Source organism: Mustela lutreola, chromosome 4 (genome assembly GCF_030435805.1).
Source record: "Mustela lutreola isolate mMusLut2 chromosome 4, mMusLut2.pri, whole genome shotgun sequence".
Lineage (NCBI taxonomy): Eukaryota > Metazoa > Chordata > Mammalia > Carnivora > Mustelidae > Mustela > Mustela lutreola.
Window position 1 is genome coordinate 11,514,265 of NC_081293.1, and position 15,985 is coordinate 11,530,249.

General features: G+C 50.2%; 1 protein-coding gene across 1 annotated transcript in view; it reads right to left on the minus strand.

Annotated features, from left to right (window-relative positions):
- Window positions 1–15,985, minus strand: part of GRK5 (G protein-coupled receptor kinase 5) — a 209,569-nt gene that overhangs the window by 55,436 nt on the left and 138,148 nt on the right. Inside the window, exon 3 of the mRNA XM_059173046.1 lies at window positions 7,181–7,293. Within this exon, the coding sequence (XP_059029029.1) occupies window positions 7,181–7,293 (113 nt within the window). The remainder of the gene's footprint in view (window positions 1–7,180; window positions 7,294–15,985) is intronic.

Below are 15,985 nucleotides of genomic sequence, written 5' to 3' on the forward strand. Positions count from 1 at the left end.
TCGGGTCAACAGATGGGATGAGACCAGAGAAAGAAGAGAGGGAGGAGCCGCCCCCTGGCCATGTTGGAGTACAGCCTGGGAGTGGGAGGAGTGACTCCAGGGGGACCCCAGACCATACCGACAGCTCTGCAGACACCAGCTTGTGCAAAATAGCCTGGCTCGGGCAAAGGCTTAAAAGAAGGCAGGAGGAAGGGGGTGTCACACTTTTCCCTTGGGGGAGGTGACAAACCCACCAGCAGCTGTCAGAGTCCTTCGCAGAGGGGTCATGCTGTCCCCTCTTGCCTACCCCATCACACTCTCCCAAGAGCCTCAGCCCTGAGTGGCTCTTCCTCACCCTCTCCAACACCCCTGGACCCCCTAGCTCCTTCTCCTCCTCCCCCAGCCCAGAATTATTTCTCTGTCTTCACTCTCCAACAAGGCTCATAAGGCTGCCATGGACAGGTCTTTGACTCTCCCGGTTAGTCTTTCAGTTCTAAGTGAAAAGAATCCCGTTCTATGAGCGCCTGGGTGGTTCAGTGGGTTAAGCCACTGTCTTTGGCTCAGGTCATGATCTCAGGGTCCTGGGATCGAGTCCCACATCGGGCTCTCTGCTCGGCGGGGAGCCTGCTTCCTCCCCTCTCTCTCTCTCTCTCTGCCTGCCTCTCTACCTACTTGTGATCTTTCTTTGTCAAATAAATAAATTCTTAAAAAAAAAAAAAAAAAAGAATCCCATTCTAGCCTAGTTCAGGCAAAAACCGTTATCTCTTAGCTTTTAGAATTCAAGGATGGACTGAACAACCAAATTGTGGGAGAAATGAAATGCAGCCAGGCCCCAATTAACAGGAACCAGATTCAGGAACCAGAAACAGGAGCACTTCTGGAACCCACTTTGTCTGTGCATGTGCACATGTGTAGGCACGTACACGTGCCTCATTCTCTCTCAGTGCTGACTGGCTTGCTCCAGTGGAACATGGTAGTCAGCAGCTCCCAGGCTTTTTATGTTAAGCATTCTCTACCAGAGAAGGACCTCCACTCAAGTTTATATATCACTGGCCTACATTGGCTCCCAGGCTCACCCCTACGCTACTTGACTGTGAATGGGGGCAGGGGGGTGGTTACACCCATTAGGAACATGGCAGCTCCTAGGAGAGCCATGCTGTTCAGGACTATGGGTGGGGTACCCAGGAGACTGGACAACCTCACAGAGGTATACCAGATGGACCCACTGTATAAGTGGTACTTCTTCCAGATGACCCTGTTCCCAGGGTCTGGCTTTATCAACTGTTCTGAGGGTCTCCATGTCCATCTGAAGAATGATTACTCCCCTTACACCCCCTCCCTCTTTGGCGAGAGCACAGAAGTGATAGAAAGCCAAGACAACTACTGGGTATGACTCATCAATAAGAGAAGTAGAGTCCTTGACTCCTCTGGTGAGGCCCAGCAAATCGTTTCATTTTACAAATAATTTCAGGATAAGCGGGCATATTTAATGCTAAGTGATAGCCCACTGATTTCAAGTAATTTCCTACAGTTCTAGGCTAATGAATGGCTTGAAGTGCCTTTTAGCATTTCCTGATATAAGACTTCATTTGTTGTATCCCCCTATCTAGAGCTGCCAGTCTCCAAGATGGGGACTGTAACAATCCTTGCCTCTGGAGAAGTCTCTTTCATACTGGAAAGAGCTAACGCATGTAAACATCAAAATACTGAGCACAGGACAGTATGGAACCTCTCAGGCTAGGTCGTAACAGTCACTGCAGCTTCTAGCATGCTCTCTGGAATCACTACTGTGGGGAAAGCCAGCCATGGACAAGGACACTCAAGCAGTTCACATGGACAGCAACTGGGGACTCCAACCAACAGCCACCACTCACCTGCCAGCCAAGCACACAGACTTCAAAGCAGATCAAGCCTTCAATGACTGCAGCCCCAGCCAACATCTTAATAGAACCTTTTGAGAACCTTTTGAGAAAAGCCAGTAGCATCTTGGTAAATCATCCAGAAATTCCTGACCCACAAAAGCCACAAGATAGGTGTTTCTTGTTGGTTCAAGCTGCTGCATTTTGAGGTTATTTCTTATACAGCAACAGGTAACGAATGCTTACATATGTGAACTCATAGCTAGTATCGCTTACTTTATTGAAAGCTCTCTTCATTTATTCATTTCTCAATCCTTCATTTAATCAGAAAGCAAGTTCCATGAGGGCAAGAACTTCCTCTCCTCCTCAGCGTATAGTCTCCAGCTGCTAGAACAAAGGATGATACACTACAGACATCCAGGAAATAAGTGCTAACCAGCTGACTGGGTACGTGCCACATATCTCCCCAGCCCCAAAGAGAAGGGACCTGAGAACTTTCAGTCATGCCACCCAAGAGAGGGGACAGGAGGGGTCTAAATGAGCTGGCATGCCACCAATGCTCCCAGAAAACAGTGGAGAGAAGAAGTACATTGATCTTGACGAAGTCTGTGGAAAGGCCATACTGGCCTGTGGAGGTTGACCCTGGAGCCCCTTCTGGTCCCAACCAGGTGGGCAAATCCTCTTTGAGGTCAAATCAAGTCACGGCTTTGACTTTAGTCTCTGATCCCGTCTCTCTGTGAGAAGGGCAATGAGGGAGTTCTTCTCAGGATCCCAAGAGGCCCTTGACAACTAAAACTGAGGGGTGCGTTAGCCCTGCGGCCTGCTGAATGACACGCGGCAGTTCTGCTGCCCCTCCGTTACTCAGTCCCCGCTTCGAAACAGCCACGGGTCTCCTGCTTGACTCGAGAAACTCAAACACTGGGACTGTGCAGGACAGCAGCGTTTCCTGGGGACTATGTCAGAGCCTGACGAGGACGGGTTATTTTTAATAAACCCTACTTGGGAGAAATTCAACATAGAGGTGGGAACGGTGTAGATGGTGCCGGCTGAGCCAAGGAGCACCAGGGCTGTATGCGGCCTCCTCGGAGGTCCAGTCAGGGTGGAAGGAAAAAACCCATTTCAGGCGAGGGCTGCGCTAGCCCTGGAAAACTCAATAAAGCCTTCCTGCGTAAAAGAGGTGTTCCAAAGCCTGGTCATTTGACGTCAAGATGGGTGATGAAAAGGCCCTGCTAGTTCCCAGAGATGCAGACAAAATGCGAGGGGCGGGGCCGGCCTCTCCGAGCAGCGACGGCGTTAAGGCGAATGTAAAGACCGTTTGTCGCATCAACGCGGGGAGCCAGACTCACATTTCCTTTCCAGAAAAAGAGCTCTTGGTACTGGCCCAGCAAAAGGGAACGTCTGCACGACTAGAATGAAAATGGGCATCCATTGGATTTTTTTTTTTTTCTTTTCCAACTGACTATAAGCGTCTAACAAGACACGTGGCTGGAAAATTCCACTGGCTCCTGGGTTTAGCCTTGCCCTGCTCTGCCTCATCAACTCTCTAGACGAGTCTCAAAGCTGGCAATGCCTCATCTTTTCCAAATGGGGAGCAGCCTTGGTCCACGGCTCGGTCTTTGGTCCTCACCTCTCCTTCCACATTCATCTCCTGGGTCAGCTCACCCAGCCCATGGCCCTAAATACCAGCTCTACGTTGACAACTCTCCATCTTCCATATCTAGCCCAGACCTTTTTTGCAGACGCCAACTCGAACATCCATCTCCCCTCAAGCATCTCCATTTGGATGTCCGCGAGACCCTCCGGCTGAGCGAGCCTAAGATGGAGCTCCTGGTCTTCTCCCAAACACACCTCCCACAGCCCTTCCCTTCCTCCACCCTTCCATCTGTTCAGGTCAACGCTTTGAAGTCATCCTTAACTCTTCTATCTACCCACAAGGCATCCAAAAATACTGTTCACTCTGCCTCCAAAACATGCCCCAAATTCATCCGCTCTCACCACCGCCAAAAGCTTCCGTGCTGGCTTGAGCAACCATCGGCCCTCGCCTGGACTGCTACAGTTGCCTCCTATCAGAGCTCCTGTGCCCACCCTTTCCCCTCCAATACAGGAGCCAGAGGGATCCCTAAGAATCCTGTCAGACCATGCCACTGTTCAGAGCCCTCCACTGGCTCCCCGTTTCACTCAGAGTCAAAGTTCTTTAATGGCACAAGGTCTTGCACAACCAACAAGTCCCCTAGACCCCTCTCTGCCCTTGCTCCCTCCATTCCAGCCACCGATGCTGGGCCTGTAGGCCTTTGCACTGGCTGTTGCCCGGCTTGCCTTGCCCTTCCACCACATACTCCCCTGGCAAACTCTCACAGATGGGTTCAGCACCCACCCAGAGCCAGCATTGCTCCTTTGGTCTGTCTGTGGAGGCTGCATGCCTGACTAACAACGTCATTCTGCCGGCACGGCCCGATAGTGAGGCTCAGGTGCAGTTTGGAGCCAGCACCTAGAGCAGAGGGCACAACAGGGCGGGGCGGCTGGGGAAGGCTTCTGAGAGTAGAATATGAGAGAAGAAGGAACAAGCAGGCATTCTCCTGAGGGTTACATGGGGGCATTTCAGAAATCAGAAGTGAGGAAGCCAGGGCCCAGAGACTTCAACCTCGGTGGTGGCAAGTCCAAAAACGCTGGGCTCAGGAAAGACCCCGGTGAAGGTCAAGGATGAATAGTGCAGGTGGAGGCCTGGCTGTGGAAGTCCTGGTACTCAGCCTCAGAACTTGGGACTCTATCCTAGGTGTCAATGCTTCCCAACCCTGGATACACAATATAGCCAGGGGTAACTTGAAAAATGCCAATGTCTATTAGAAATCAGGCCCAAACCATGGGTGATGGGCAAACTGTGGTCTCCAAGTACCATTTCCCAGGAGAGGAACCAGGGCTCCTTGGAGATACAAAGGACTCTAAATCTAGGGCAGGAAAGATACAAGATGAGCTGTAACATCGCATCCTACAGGATAGCAAACAGATGCCCGTGACTACTGCATCCTCTCAAGGGCTGAGAATCCATCCTGGTGGCCAACAATGAGATCCCAGAGCATAAGGAAGGATAATGACCACCACACACTGAAATGCATCCATGTGTAAATCCATGCCTTTAAAACAAACTGGTTACTACTACTGGAAGCTGCCAGTGAACTGAGCTGGTATTTAGAAAACATAAATACAGGGAAAGAATGAAGCAACGCCTCCATGAACTTTGCCACCGGGTAACCAAATAGTAATCAAAAGGAAGTGCCCCAGTTAACAAATGAAAAAGGAATGACAAAATGAGAATGTTGCCGCGCTGCAACCCCTACTTAATCAACACATTTGGGTACCGCCTAAATCAGCCGCCATCTCTGACAGAAAGGCAAGCAGAGAGTAACGTCCCCTGATGGAAGAATAAGAAACCACTTATGAAGTCACCCTGCCCCTGCCAAAAAACAACAACCACCAAAAAACCCAACTGAAACTGAATCTGGTCAAGTTTCTTGATTCAATCAGCAATTTGCAAGCAATTCAGAGACACCCGTTACACGACACGTGGGATGGCAGCAAATTCCCATTATGGGACACTCCTAAGGATGAACAAGGAGAGATGGTTCTAGCCTGTTAAAACATGCATTTACAAAAAGTGAGAAAGTTGGACATTTAAACACTAATATTTGATGATAATAATTACTTTTCTTAGAGCCACACGAAGGGTATTGTGCTGATTTTTGTGTGTGAGAAAGAGCCCTTATCGTTCAGGAATACTGAAAGGAAATGCTCACAGATGAGATCCTATGTGTGAGATCTGCTATGAAACACTACAGGGGGCAGGACCTGGCGAAGCAAGACTGGCCGTGAGTTCATAATGGTTCAAGTGGGGTGAGCGGTGCATATATTGCTCTCTGACTTCACTTTTAACCATTTGAAATTATGAGAAGTTATGAAACTACTAGCCCCCACCCCCACCCCCTCTAAGATTCGGGTTAATGAGTCTGGGCTTCAGCTTCAGCTTCAGGCACTGGTAATTATTAAGGCTCCCCAGGTGTTTCTATTACTCAGCCAAGGTTGAAAACTCTTGTAGTCACTATGTGAGACACGCTGAGAGCCTCCACCAAAACCAAGACAGAGGCAGTGGAGGGAACTGGTCTGCGAGGGGTCAAGGAATCAAGCATATAGTCCTGGATTAGATGGGGGAAGGGATGATGAAGAGAAAGGGGTCAAGGACATTCCAAAGTTTTTAGGCTTAGGTGACTGCGGGTGCTGGTCACTGGATTCAGGCACATGTCAGGCCTAGTGGGTTTGGGGGTTGAGGGGAAGGTGACTTCTGGGGGAGCTACTTAGTGGGCAGTTTGGTTTGTAAATCTAGAGATTCACACTGAGACCCTGAAGCAGACACAGAATCCTGGGCCCCACTGGACTTCCCCCTAAACCTACACAGAGGTTGGGATGGCCACAGCCAAGAGTGGCATCAGGGCCTCTAGGAAACAGCAGCATCTTGGTCCCCTGCCCCGGGAAGGAAGTCCTGGAAATACCCCATTCCTTCATGGCTGGTTTCCATTCCTTGCCCTCCCACCCACTGTCCACCTTCCCTGGGCAGACACCCAGAAGGCAGTCTGCCAGGCTGGGGCGCCCTGCCTTCCTGCACAAGTGCTGAGGAATTCCTGCATAGTCCTACGTCTTGTCCTAACAGCCCATGCAGACGAGGCACCGTTTGTTTAACAGATCAATGACTGGTAAATGTGAAGGAAGTCTCCATTCGGCATCAAACACATCCGTACATGCCAGCACTTGCTGGAGGCAGTAACGGTCAGATTGGCTTCCAATGGCCAACACATGTTCATTCCACAAACGTTTACTTAAAGCCTGTATGTGCCATGCTCTGTGCTACACAGGGGTGAAGGGGAAGCCCAGGGTCCTGGCCTCAGGGAACGTACATTCTAGTGGAAAAGTAGACAGTAAATAAGCAAACAAACACAAGGTTTGGAATTTTAGGAAATGGGTTTTCAGCTGGAAGAAGGGACCAAGGAATCCTACTGTTACCTTGGGGTGTTATCCAACTTCCCCAGGCGCCACCTTGCATACTAACCCAGGCTCCCAGAATCAGAAAAATGACAGCACTTCCCTTTAAAGCAGCAGTAACTGAGGCCGAGATGGAGGTGACCTCTCCATAGTCACCCAGCGGGTGCAGCATTCTCAAAGTCTGCACTGGAAATTTCTTGAGCAACAACTTCATTCTTCACCCTTCTAAATGATGTGGTCTATTTTTCTTCTCTGGACAAAAACAATCACTAATCATAGAGGACCAAAGGGCCTCCCCAGGAGCAGGGACTTACCACTGAGTCCAGGAACTGAATGTAACACTCCAGCCCAGGTCTGGTTTCACAGAACTGCCGGAAAAGCAGTCTCCCAATTGGCTGCTTGTCACATAAACTGCAGTAATCTCTGTCTGGAAACAAGAAAAGAAGAATGTGGTGAGATGCAGGCGAGAGGCAGGCAGGGCCGTCCAGGCAACCCACACCTGGATCCAGAGCCCCAGAGGGATGGAGCAAGACAACTAGCAAACTCTCAGGACCCCTCATTTCTCTCCAAGCTGTGCAGACTCAGAGGGGACAAGGGCATTTTAGAGGATGGCACCAGTGATGCCCCAACCTCTAGTCTTAGCCCATTCCCCCTCTCCAATGCCCTGATTCCTGTATGCCAGATGCCAGCAGTTCCGGGGACAGTGACGCCACTGCCTAGATGGCTGATCACCATGTCACACTGCCCACTTAGTGACTGGATCAGGGCGGCAGGCATGTAATCCAAACCAGTTCCAAATGGAGTGGACCACACTCTGTGCTTGGACACACTGAGCAGAAATGCTCTCTTTTCCTCTGAGAGCTGGGGTGCGCGGGTGTGAGACCAAGGTCAGCTGCAGTGCCCTTGATACTGCAAGGGAAGCTGCCATGATGACGAGGCTCACACACACAGGGGGTCGGGGTGGGAAAATGATGAAAAGTAAAGTTGGTGTCCTTGCGGTGTCACGAATCTCTGGATCAAGCCGTGCCTGCAGCTCAAACCACATCTGAAAAGTTTATTTATGAGCTTTGTTTAGGGAAGTTTGAAAAGATTTAAAAATTACTTGTAATTCAAAGCACTTCAAATTATGAAAACCCTGCATTTTCCAGCTGAGCAGCTAAAGGCATGGAAACAAGAAGTGACCAGCCCTCAGCCACGCAGCAGCCAAGAGAGCTCCAAAGAGGAAATGCAGTGCAAGACTGCAAGCCTGGAGGCCTGGAGACCAGGTGCTGGCCAATGACTTGCTATGTGAATTCAGGCAACTCACTTGCTCTCTCTGGGCCTTAGCCTTCCTCTGGACAATAAAGGTGCCTGTTGGAGGTAAGATGGGGGGTGGGGAGGGTGCTGCAGGTGGTACCTTCTGGCTCTTCCTGCAATGATGCTAAAGCCTCTGCAGGTTTCTCTGGCCAGAAAGATGCTCAATGGACTGAGTCATGTTACCTTGAACCCTCTCTAGCACTCCTCGCTGGACCTTTGATTGCGTAGCTGCACTAAAACAGTCAGCTGTCCTCGTGGGCAAACCAGGAAGAGGGTGAGTTAGACCTGAGGAGAGCCACCCGAACAAAAGGAACGATGATATCCTCGCCCAATGCAGAGGAGGAACAAGGACAATCATCCCCGGAGAGGGGATTTCTCTGAAGACAAGGAACACAAGAAGAAGAGAGGACCACAACCATAAGGTCCACTCACTTTCACACCCGAAGAATTTATCCACAGCAAGTAAAGCTGTGACTTGTAGGGAGAGTGGTGGCTGTGAGCATGGGCTCTGGAGCTAAATGCCTGGGTTCAAACGCCAGCCCCACTGTGTGCCTGTGTGTCCTGAGGCATCTGACTTAACACCTACATCCCTCAGTCTCCGCATCTGTAAACTGCGGACACTAATCATACCTACCTTCTAGGACTATCCTGAGGATTAAATAAGACAATGCATAGAAAAGACTCAGAGCAGAACCTAACCTACAGAAAATGCTTACTAAACACCACCTGCTATCATGGAGTTGGCGGGTCTCTCGGTCTCCATTCCCATTCCTTCAAGGAAATCTCCGTCCCCGCGACCATAAAAATCCAGCCCTAGGCTCTAAGGGTGACACACAATGGGCCTGTGACCCAGTTCTAGCCAACCACAGCCTTCATCTCCCAGCCATATGATAGGGTGAGGATGGGCACATGATTCAGCCCTAGCCAATCAGAAGTCCCTATTTTTATCACAGTGATAGGTTCAGAAACAGATATGTGACTTGGCTCCCAGCCAATCAGAGCCCCCTTCTGTATCCAGGCCACCATGATAGGTTCAAGGCACATGACCTGAGTGGGTCGGAGTTCTCTAGAAGTTAAAGGAGAGATGGCTGTTCTTCCCTGAGATGCCCCAGTGTTAGGCTCAGTCAGCCAAGTGCTGCCACAGCTGTGTTTCCCGCGAGGCAGTGAGAGCAAACAGCGAGTGAAACGGGAAGGCGAGGCTGAACGCAGAAGAAGGAAACCCGGCGCTGCGACATGGCAGGAGCCCCCTGAAGCCCGCCTCAGCGAGGCCAGCCTGGTGCCGGCCCTTTCGTTTCGCCGACAGAGTGGGGAGTCAGCCGGCTTGGGCTCGTGTCCGCGGCAACTCGGACAGCAAGTGAGGAGGCGTCCAGGCCGGAGAGCTCTGCAGCCCGCTTCTCCTCTCAGGGGTGGACGGCCCGAGGGCAGCCACTTTCTGTGGGATTCAGCAGTCCTAAGTACCACGCGTGTGCGGCGGTCCCAAACATCTCGTCCTCTCCCGAACCGCCACTTCGGTCAACACGGAGAGCCGCCTTCGGGTTCCCTTCTTGCTCCGCTCCCCGAGTGGTCTGGACTGTTGCCTTAACTCGGTGACCTCTCCCCGCACAGACGGTTCCCAGAGAGCCGTTCCCTGGGACCTTGAGCCCACCTCAGCGTGGGCCAGAATCGGCGGGGAACGGGCTGCAGTGCCAGCCCTCAGGGAGCTTGGATTCCGCTGGAAAGGGTAGAGTGTGTGGGTGAGCAGACAAGATCCCAAGTGACAGTAATAAAATGTCATGTCAGATGAGTGTTATCGTCAGCCACAGCAGGGAATCTGGGAGGAGGGAGCCGAGAGGTGACAGGTCTGTAGCCCGCACCTGTGAGCGTGATGCGGGGAGATGGAGCCTGCATTCTCACTGCCTCCCACTCGACCTGATTCCCGCCCTGCCCCCCGCCCCAGGTGAGGAAAACAGACCTCCTCACGCTCTCCCAGTCAGCCGAACCTCCCCAGCACAAACACAGAATGGAAGCACATTACCCAGCGTCAACCTCCAGTCTTATTCAATTATGGCAGACAGACCCACTCGGCTTATGTGATTTGAGCCATGTGCCCCTCCCCATTTCCAAAAGCAATTAAGAGATTTCATGTACCATCTTGTGATTCCTTACGGGTTCATCTGACAGGATTTTTTCTCTCCATATGGCATTTGCTGTCAGTATGGAAACAAGGCCGTTATAAACTCACAGCACAGTAAACACCATGTGATTCCAACACAAGCTGTCAGCACCTCAGTTCCGCGCCTCTCCCAGCTGTACAGAGGATCCCAGGCAAGAAAGCCACTCACGGGAAGCCCAGAAAGAGATAAAAGAGTCAGTAATCATCTCTCTGGATTCTTTTCTTCCGGGCTTCTATCAAGATAAATGGGCCTATCTTCTGAGGCAGCATCGTCACCGCCACCAACAACAAAATCAGAGTGCGACGTTTGCAGTTCCTTTAGAAGTGAAGAACGAGGGCACAGAAGGGAGACTAGGAATCTGGAAGTTGATCAGCGTGATGGGAGGAGATGCACATTGCCATGTGCAAACCCAAGGTGTGGGTCGCTTCTACAAAGTGAGATGACACAAGTTGGAAGCTTGGGGAGGTCACCAGTACATCTTCAGAGCAGACCCTTTTTTCTTGGTTCCTACCGAAGCCTTCCTATCGTTTAAATCCAGCTTGCAGCCCCCCCCCCCCCCACTCCACATCCCTCTCTGAAATGTGATCTGTTGGGTGTGGTGGGGAGGGCCATCCGGGAAAGAAGGGCAGAGCTTTGTCTCTGTCTCTGAATGTCTCTCTCTCTCTCAGGCCAGGGGAACCCTGAGATGTTATACACACAGCCATGCATGCACTGTACACACACACACACACACTCCAGCTCTTCTAGAACATGAGAACCCTGCTTTAGGCTATGTGCTTCATTGGCCCTTCTCTCTAAGCCAGAAAGAAACTCTCATATAAGTTATGAGGGGGAATCAGACTCCTCTATCCCAAAGTATCCACCAATCATGTAATTATTTGACTTTTCTGGGTCCATCATTTAACAAACTGTCTCCTGAGGTCTCTTGATTTTTGATATAAGTCTTAACTTTAAGACTTTCTTGAATTCATCACCTGGGGGGTGTGGGTCTATATGAGTGGGAGGAAGCACACCTTATATTTACTGGCAGGTTAATGATCCAGTAAGAGGCTTAGAGTTAACAGCTGGTGGTCAGTTAGGACCAAGAATTGGGGTGTGGCCTTTGTGATGTGACATTTGACCTTGGCCATGGTAATAGAGGTCTAGTGGACACAGCAAACTGAAGCATATTTAGACAAAAGTGACTGGAAATAGGGAAGGGTCTATGAAGCCCCTTGTAAGCTCTAGGACACTGAGCTGTGCTCTTGATCAAAAGGAAGAGTGCCCCAAGGAGGGGGTGGGTTCACCATGCACACAGGAGCATAGTGAGAGGTAACATGTTGCAAAGGCAGACTGGGCCCGGGAAATAGCCGGGCTCCAAGGTCAAGGAGACTGTATGGATTCAATGTCCCATCAGGGATTACTGATTTTAGAGCACATGTGATTCAAGTAGTCCACAGAAAGGTGGATGACAATGGGGTGGAGAGCAGAGAGCCTGAGACATGCCAAGAGGAGGTCACTGGTTGGGCAGCCATTGATGTATGGATAGGGAGGGCACAGTCCCTTTGGTAGGACTCCTGCTTTGGTGATGACCTAGACTGAACTGACTTTAAGAAAACCACGTATGTCATTGGTGTGGGTTTGACACCTCCTCAGCATGCCCATGAACAGGAAGGCAGGATCGCCACACTTTCCTCTAACCCTGAACTGAATTACAGCCATGTCTTCAGACAGAACCATTTCTTCCTAGGAGATAATCCCTTTAGCAAATTGGCAGCTGCTTGCTGAACCCTTAATGGGCACTGTGTTCTGGGCCTTGTTATGAGCATCCCTTAGAGCAGACAAGGCACCACACACTTTGTTGTTGTCCTAAGAAGTCTGCTTAACAGTCAAGACAGGAAGGAGGCATGTTCACAGACAGGGATAGTTTCATGGACATGAAACAAAATTGCATAAGGCAGGCCTGCTGGGAATGGTCAGGAAGATGTCTCAGCATAGACGGCACAGAATGCTCTGGTGATGGTGGGCCCATGGCAGAGGTGGTACCCATAGGAAAGCACCCTGGAGCATGGACTGGGAGTTGACCACCTTGCTGAGAGCAATGCGAGCAGAGGCCGAGTGCTGGGGAAGAAGGAGGAGGAAGGTCAAAGCCTAAGAAATGGGGCCAGAAGTTGGGGGGCAGGGAGGGAAAGGAGAAGCTACAGAGGAGGCAAGTCCCCATGTGAGAAGCCAGGAAGGCCAGGAGGGCATGGCCAAGCAGTGTGGAAGGTGTGTTAGGGAAAGAATTCAGGGCTAGGTCTGTGACCACCACAAGGAGCAAGTGAGTAGACCTTCAAGAATGGCTTAAAGTATTCAAAGTTTCCTCAACAAATTACAAATAGAATGACCAGAGGATCCAGCATTACCACTTCTAGATATTTATCCAAAAGAATGGAAACCAAGATTTCAGAGATGCCCGCACTCACTCCATGCTCATTGCGACACACGTCACAATGGCCAAGATGTGGAAACAATCTAAATGTTCATGGACCAATAGATGATTTTTTTTTTAAATGTGGCATAAACATTCCATGGAATATTATTCAGCCTTAAAAAGGAAGGAAATTCTGCCATACGGGACAACTAGAAAGGACCTTGAGGTGCCAAGCCAAATAAGCCCACCATGGAAGGACTTACTTCATGATTCCACATATACTTGTATGTGTATCTAAAATACACAAACTCTTAGAAACAAGGGAAAATGGTGATTGCTAGGGGCTAGGGGATGGGGCCATGGGGACAGGTTGCTTGATGGGTATAAAGTTTTAGTCCCACAAGATGATTAAATTCTAGAGCTCTGCTGTACCATGTCATGCCTAGTTAACAACAGTGTATTTACATTTTAAATTTTAAATTTTAACAGGATAGATCCCCTGTTAAATGTTCTTACAAAAATTTTTTTAAAAAGAGAATGGGCAGGGAGCCTGGGTCCTCCACTCTCTCTCTACCTGACTCTCTGCCTACTTGTGATCTCTTGTCTGTCAAGTAAATAAAATCTTAAAAAAAAAAAAAAAAAGAGAGAGAGAGAGAACGGCTTAAAAAAATAAACAGAAAGTGATAGTTGCTTGGGGATGGGAGATGAGGCAAGAAGGGACAGGAATCAGAATGTAGTGTTGACTGAGGGTGTCAGCAAATAAATGTACTTGGTAATGAACATAACTGCCTGGGAATACACAGGCAAGCACACGGGCATGTGCACGTAGATCTGCTACAAGCATGTCCTGAAGGTCTAGGCACAGCCACGTCACTTTCAGTTTTACCCCACATAGTCGGGCATGACACCAAGTTACAAGACAAGGGCCCTGTCCTCACCGCTGCCACCTCATGGTGTTGGGTGCTGTGCTGAGAGCCTCTCCTGGTCTCCCGGCCTGTTCTCATGGCACCACTACCTCAGGACTACTGGAATGGATACCTGCTATAGACTAAATGTTTGTGTCTCCCCAAATTCATACAAAGAAACCTAATCCCCGCTGTGATGGTCACTGAGGCCGGGGCCTTTGGGGGTGATTAGGTCATGGGGGTAGAGCGCTCACGAGTGGGATTCATGCCCATATAGAAGAGATTCCTGAGAGCTCCCTCACCCCTCCTGCCAAGTGAGGACATGGCAAGAAGATGGTCATTTATGAAGCAGAAGGCAGACTTTCACCAGGCGGCAAATCTGCCAGGACCTTGATCTTGGGACTCCCGGCATCCGGAACTGTGAGAAATACATGTTCATTGTTTTAAATACCCAGTCTGTAGTATTCTGTGGGGCCCAGCTGCCTCTCGTCTCCCGCAGGCGGGCACTCCGGGTGAGGCTGTCCATGGCTGCCATGGATGAGCACCACAGGAGTGCACCTGCCCACTCTCAGCACTCAGCAGGCCCCATGTAAGCTGTAGCCCCTAGGCCCGATCTTAGCTCCTCTAGAAGATGCAAGAAATGGTGGCTTTTAACTTCTCCGAAGGTTCAGGAAGAAAATGGGAGGTAGCTAGTGAAAGGGCACTTGACTCCACATCACCAAAGAAGGCAAAAGCCGCCCCTCCTGCGCGGAGCCATGGCCTCCCAGCTCGGATCGGGCAGGGGCCAGGGCTCTGCTGGCCTCCTCTGCCTCCCGGGGAGTCCCCCTCTCACAGAGAAGCCACATGTCCCCACAGCACATGGCTGAGGTTAGACTCTCACAACCCAGTCAACTCCTTCACGACTCCCAACCCCCGGTGGACTCAGAAACAGGAATGTTATCGATAGTGAAGAGAAATAAATGCTGTCACTGTTTTCATTCTTTTCGAGTGACATGAAATGGGAACATACTTTCTTAATTAAGAGCTGTGGTATGCGGACGCTTGGAGGGCAACCAGATTTTCCCAACTGAAGGCCAGAACACAGGCGGCGAGGACAGCGTGGCTCCCCTCAGAAGGCCACAAACCCAAGTGAGCGAGGCCGCCACCCCCTCCCCCGGCCGGGAGAGTTGGCGTCAGTCCCCTGCTTGCGGATGGGGAGCAAGGAGAAGTCGTGGCTTGGGGGCTGGGGTGTCGCTGACTGGAACCTGCTTGGGATGGATTTCATTGTTGCCCCAGGCACTCCTTGAACTGGGGCCAATGAAAATGCACGTTCCATTGCAGAAGTAAGAGCAAGAAAGGCGGCTTCCTGAGGAAATGGAAACGCTAACAGGCTCACACCGGAGCCCTTGGAAATGAAACCACATGTTTATTGTACATGGGGGGTGGGGGGGGTCCAAAAGCGATTTCTGGAACCATCTTTCTACCAACTGGAGGTTTATATTAGTTTGTGCTGTTTCATTTTCATTTTATTTTAACATTGTTTTTCCAACGTACCAGGGGTCGGCTGTTGCTGTTGTTCTTTCTTTCTTTTTCTTTTTCTTTTTTTTTTTTTTTTTGGTTTTCATTTTTTTCGAAGGGTGGGGAGGGGCTGATAGGTCCTAAGGCAATTTAGCAAAACAGATGTGAGGAGACTGGATTAGGCAGGGCCCATGAGCCCTTCACTTTGCTGTACTCCAGGTCTAAAACAATAAACAGAAAAGTGATTTGAAAACAGCTTTCTCTTAAAAATTCCTGCCAAAGCTGGAAAAAACAATTGAGTGTTTGCTCTAAGGAAAAAGCTCTCTGACGTTTGAAAGGCAAGATAGCATCACGGATAATGGCAATTCTTCACAGCCCACCTCTTGGAAGGAGCAAGGGAGGAGAAGGGAAACATTTGGTATTTGGTTAGCAACAGCTGAGTGGGCTCCTAGTGCTTCAAGAGAGATGTTTTCATGTGAAAAGAAAATGACATATGGCACATTACACAAACACACCCAAGCCAAGCCCCATCTTCCTGTGCCTTTTGTCCCCCTCATTCTGGTCTCGAGTTTTACTGAGAGTCTGGGAAGGAGCAGGGTGGGGGCTGAGCTGGACAGGACACAGAGCATATGCTGTCACCGCGGGGCCCTCTGAGCAATAATGGGGCCCCAGAGTCAGGCAGTGACCTCTGCCTCATCCTCAAGGCCAAGAAAAGCAAACAATTTAGAAATTCCCTTGCAGTGGTAATGAAACTAAGAATCGGGTGGATAAGTGGAGGAGCCGGTGGCCTCAGTGGACCCAGGCAGACAGAGGAACTGGACATTCTAGCAATAGCTAGAATGAGTTGGGGGCCCAGAGAAAAGCCAGCTCCAGGCC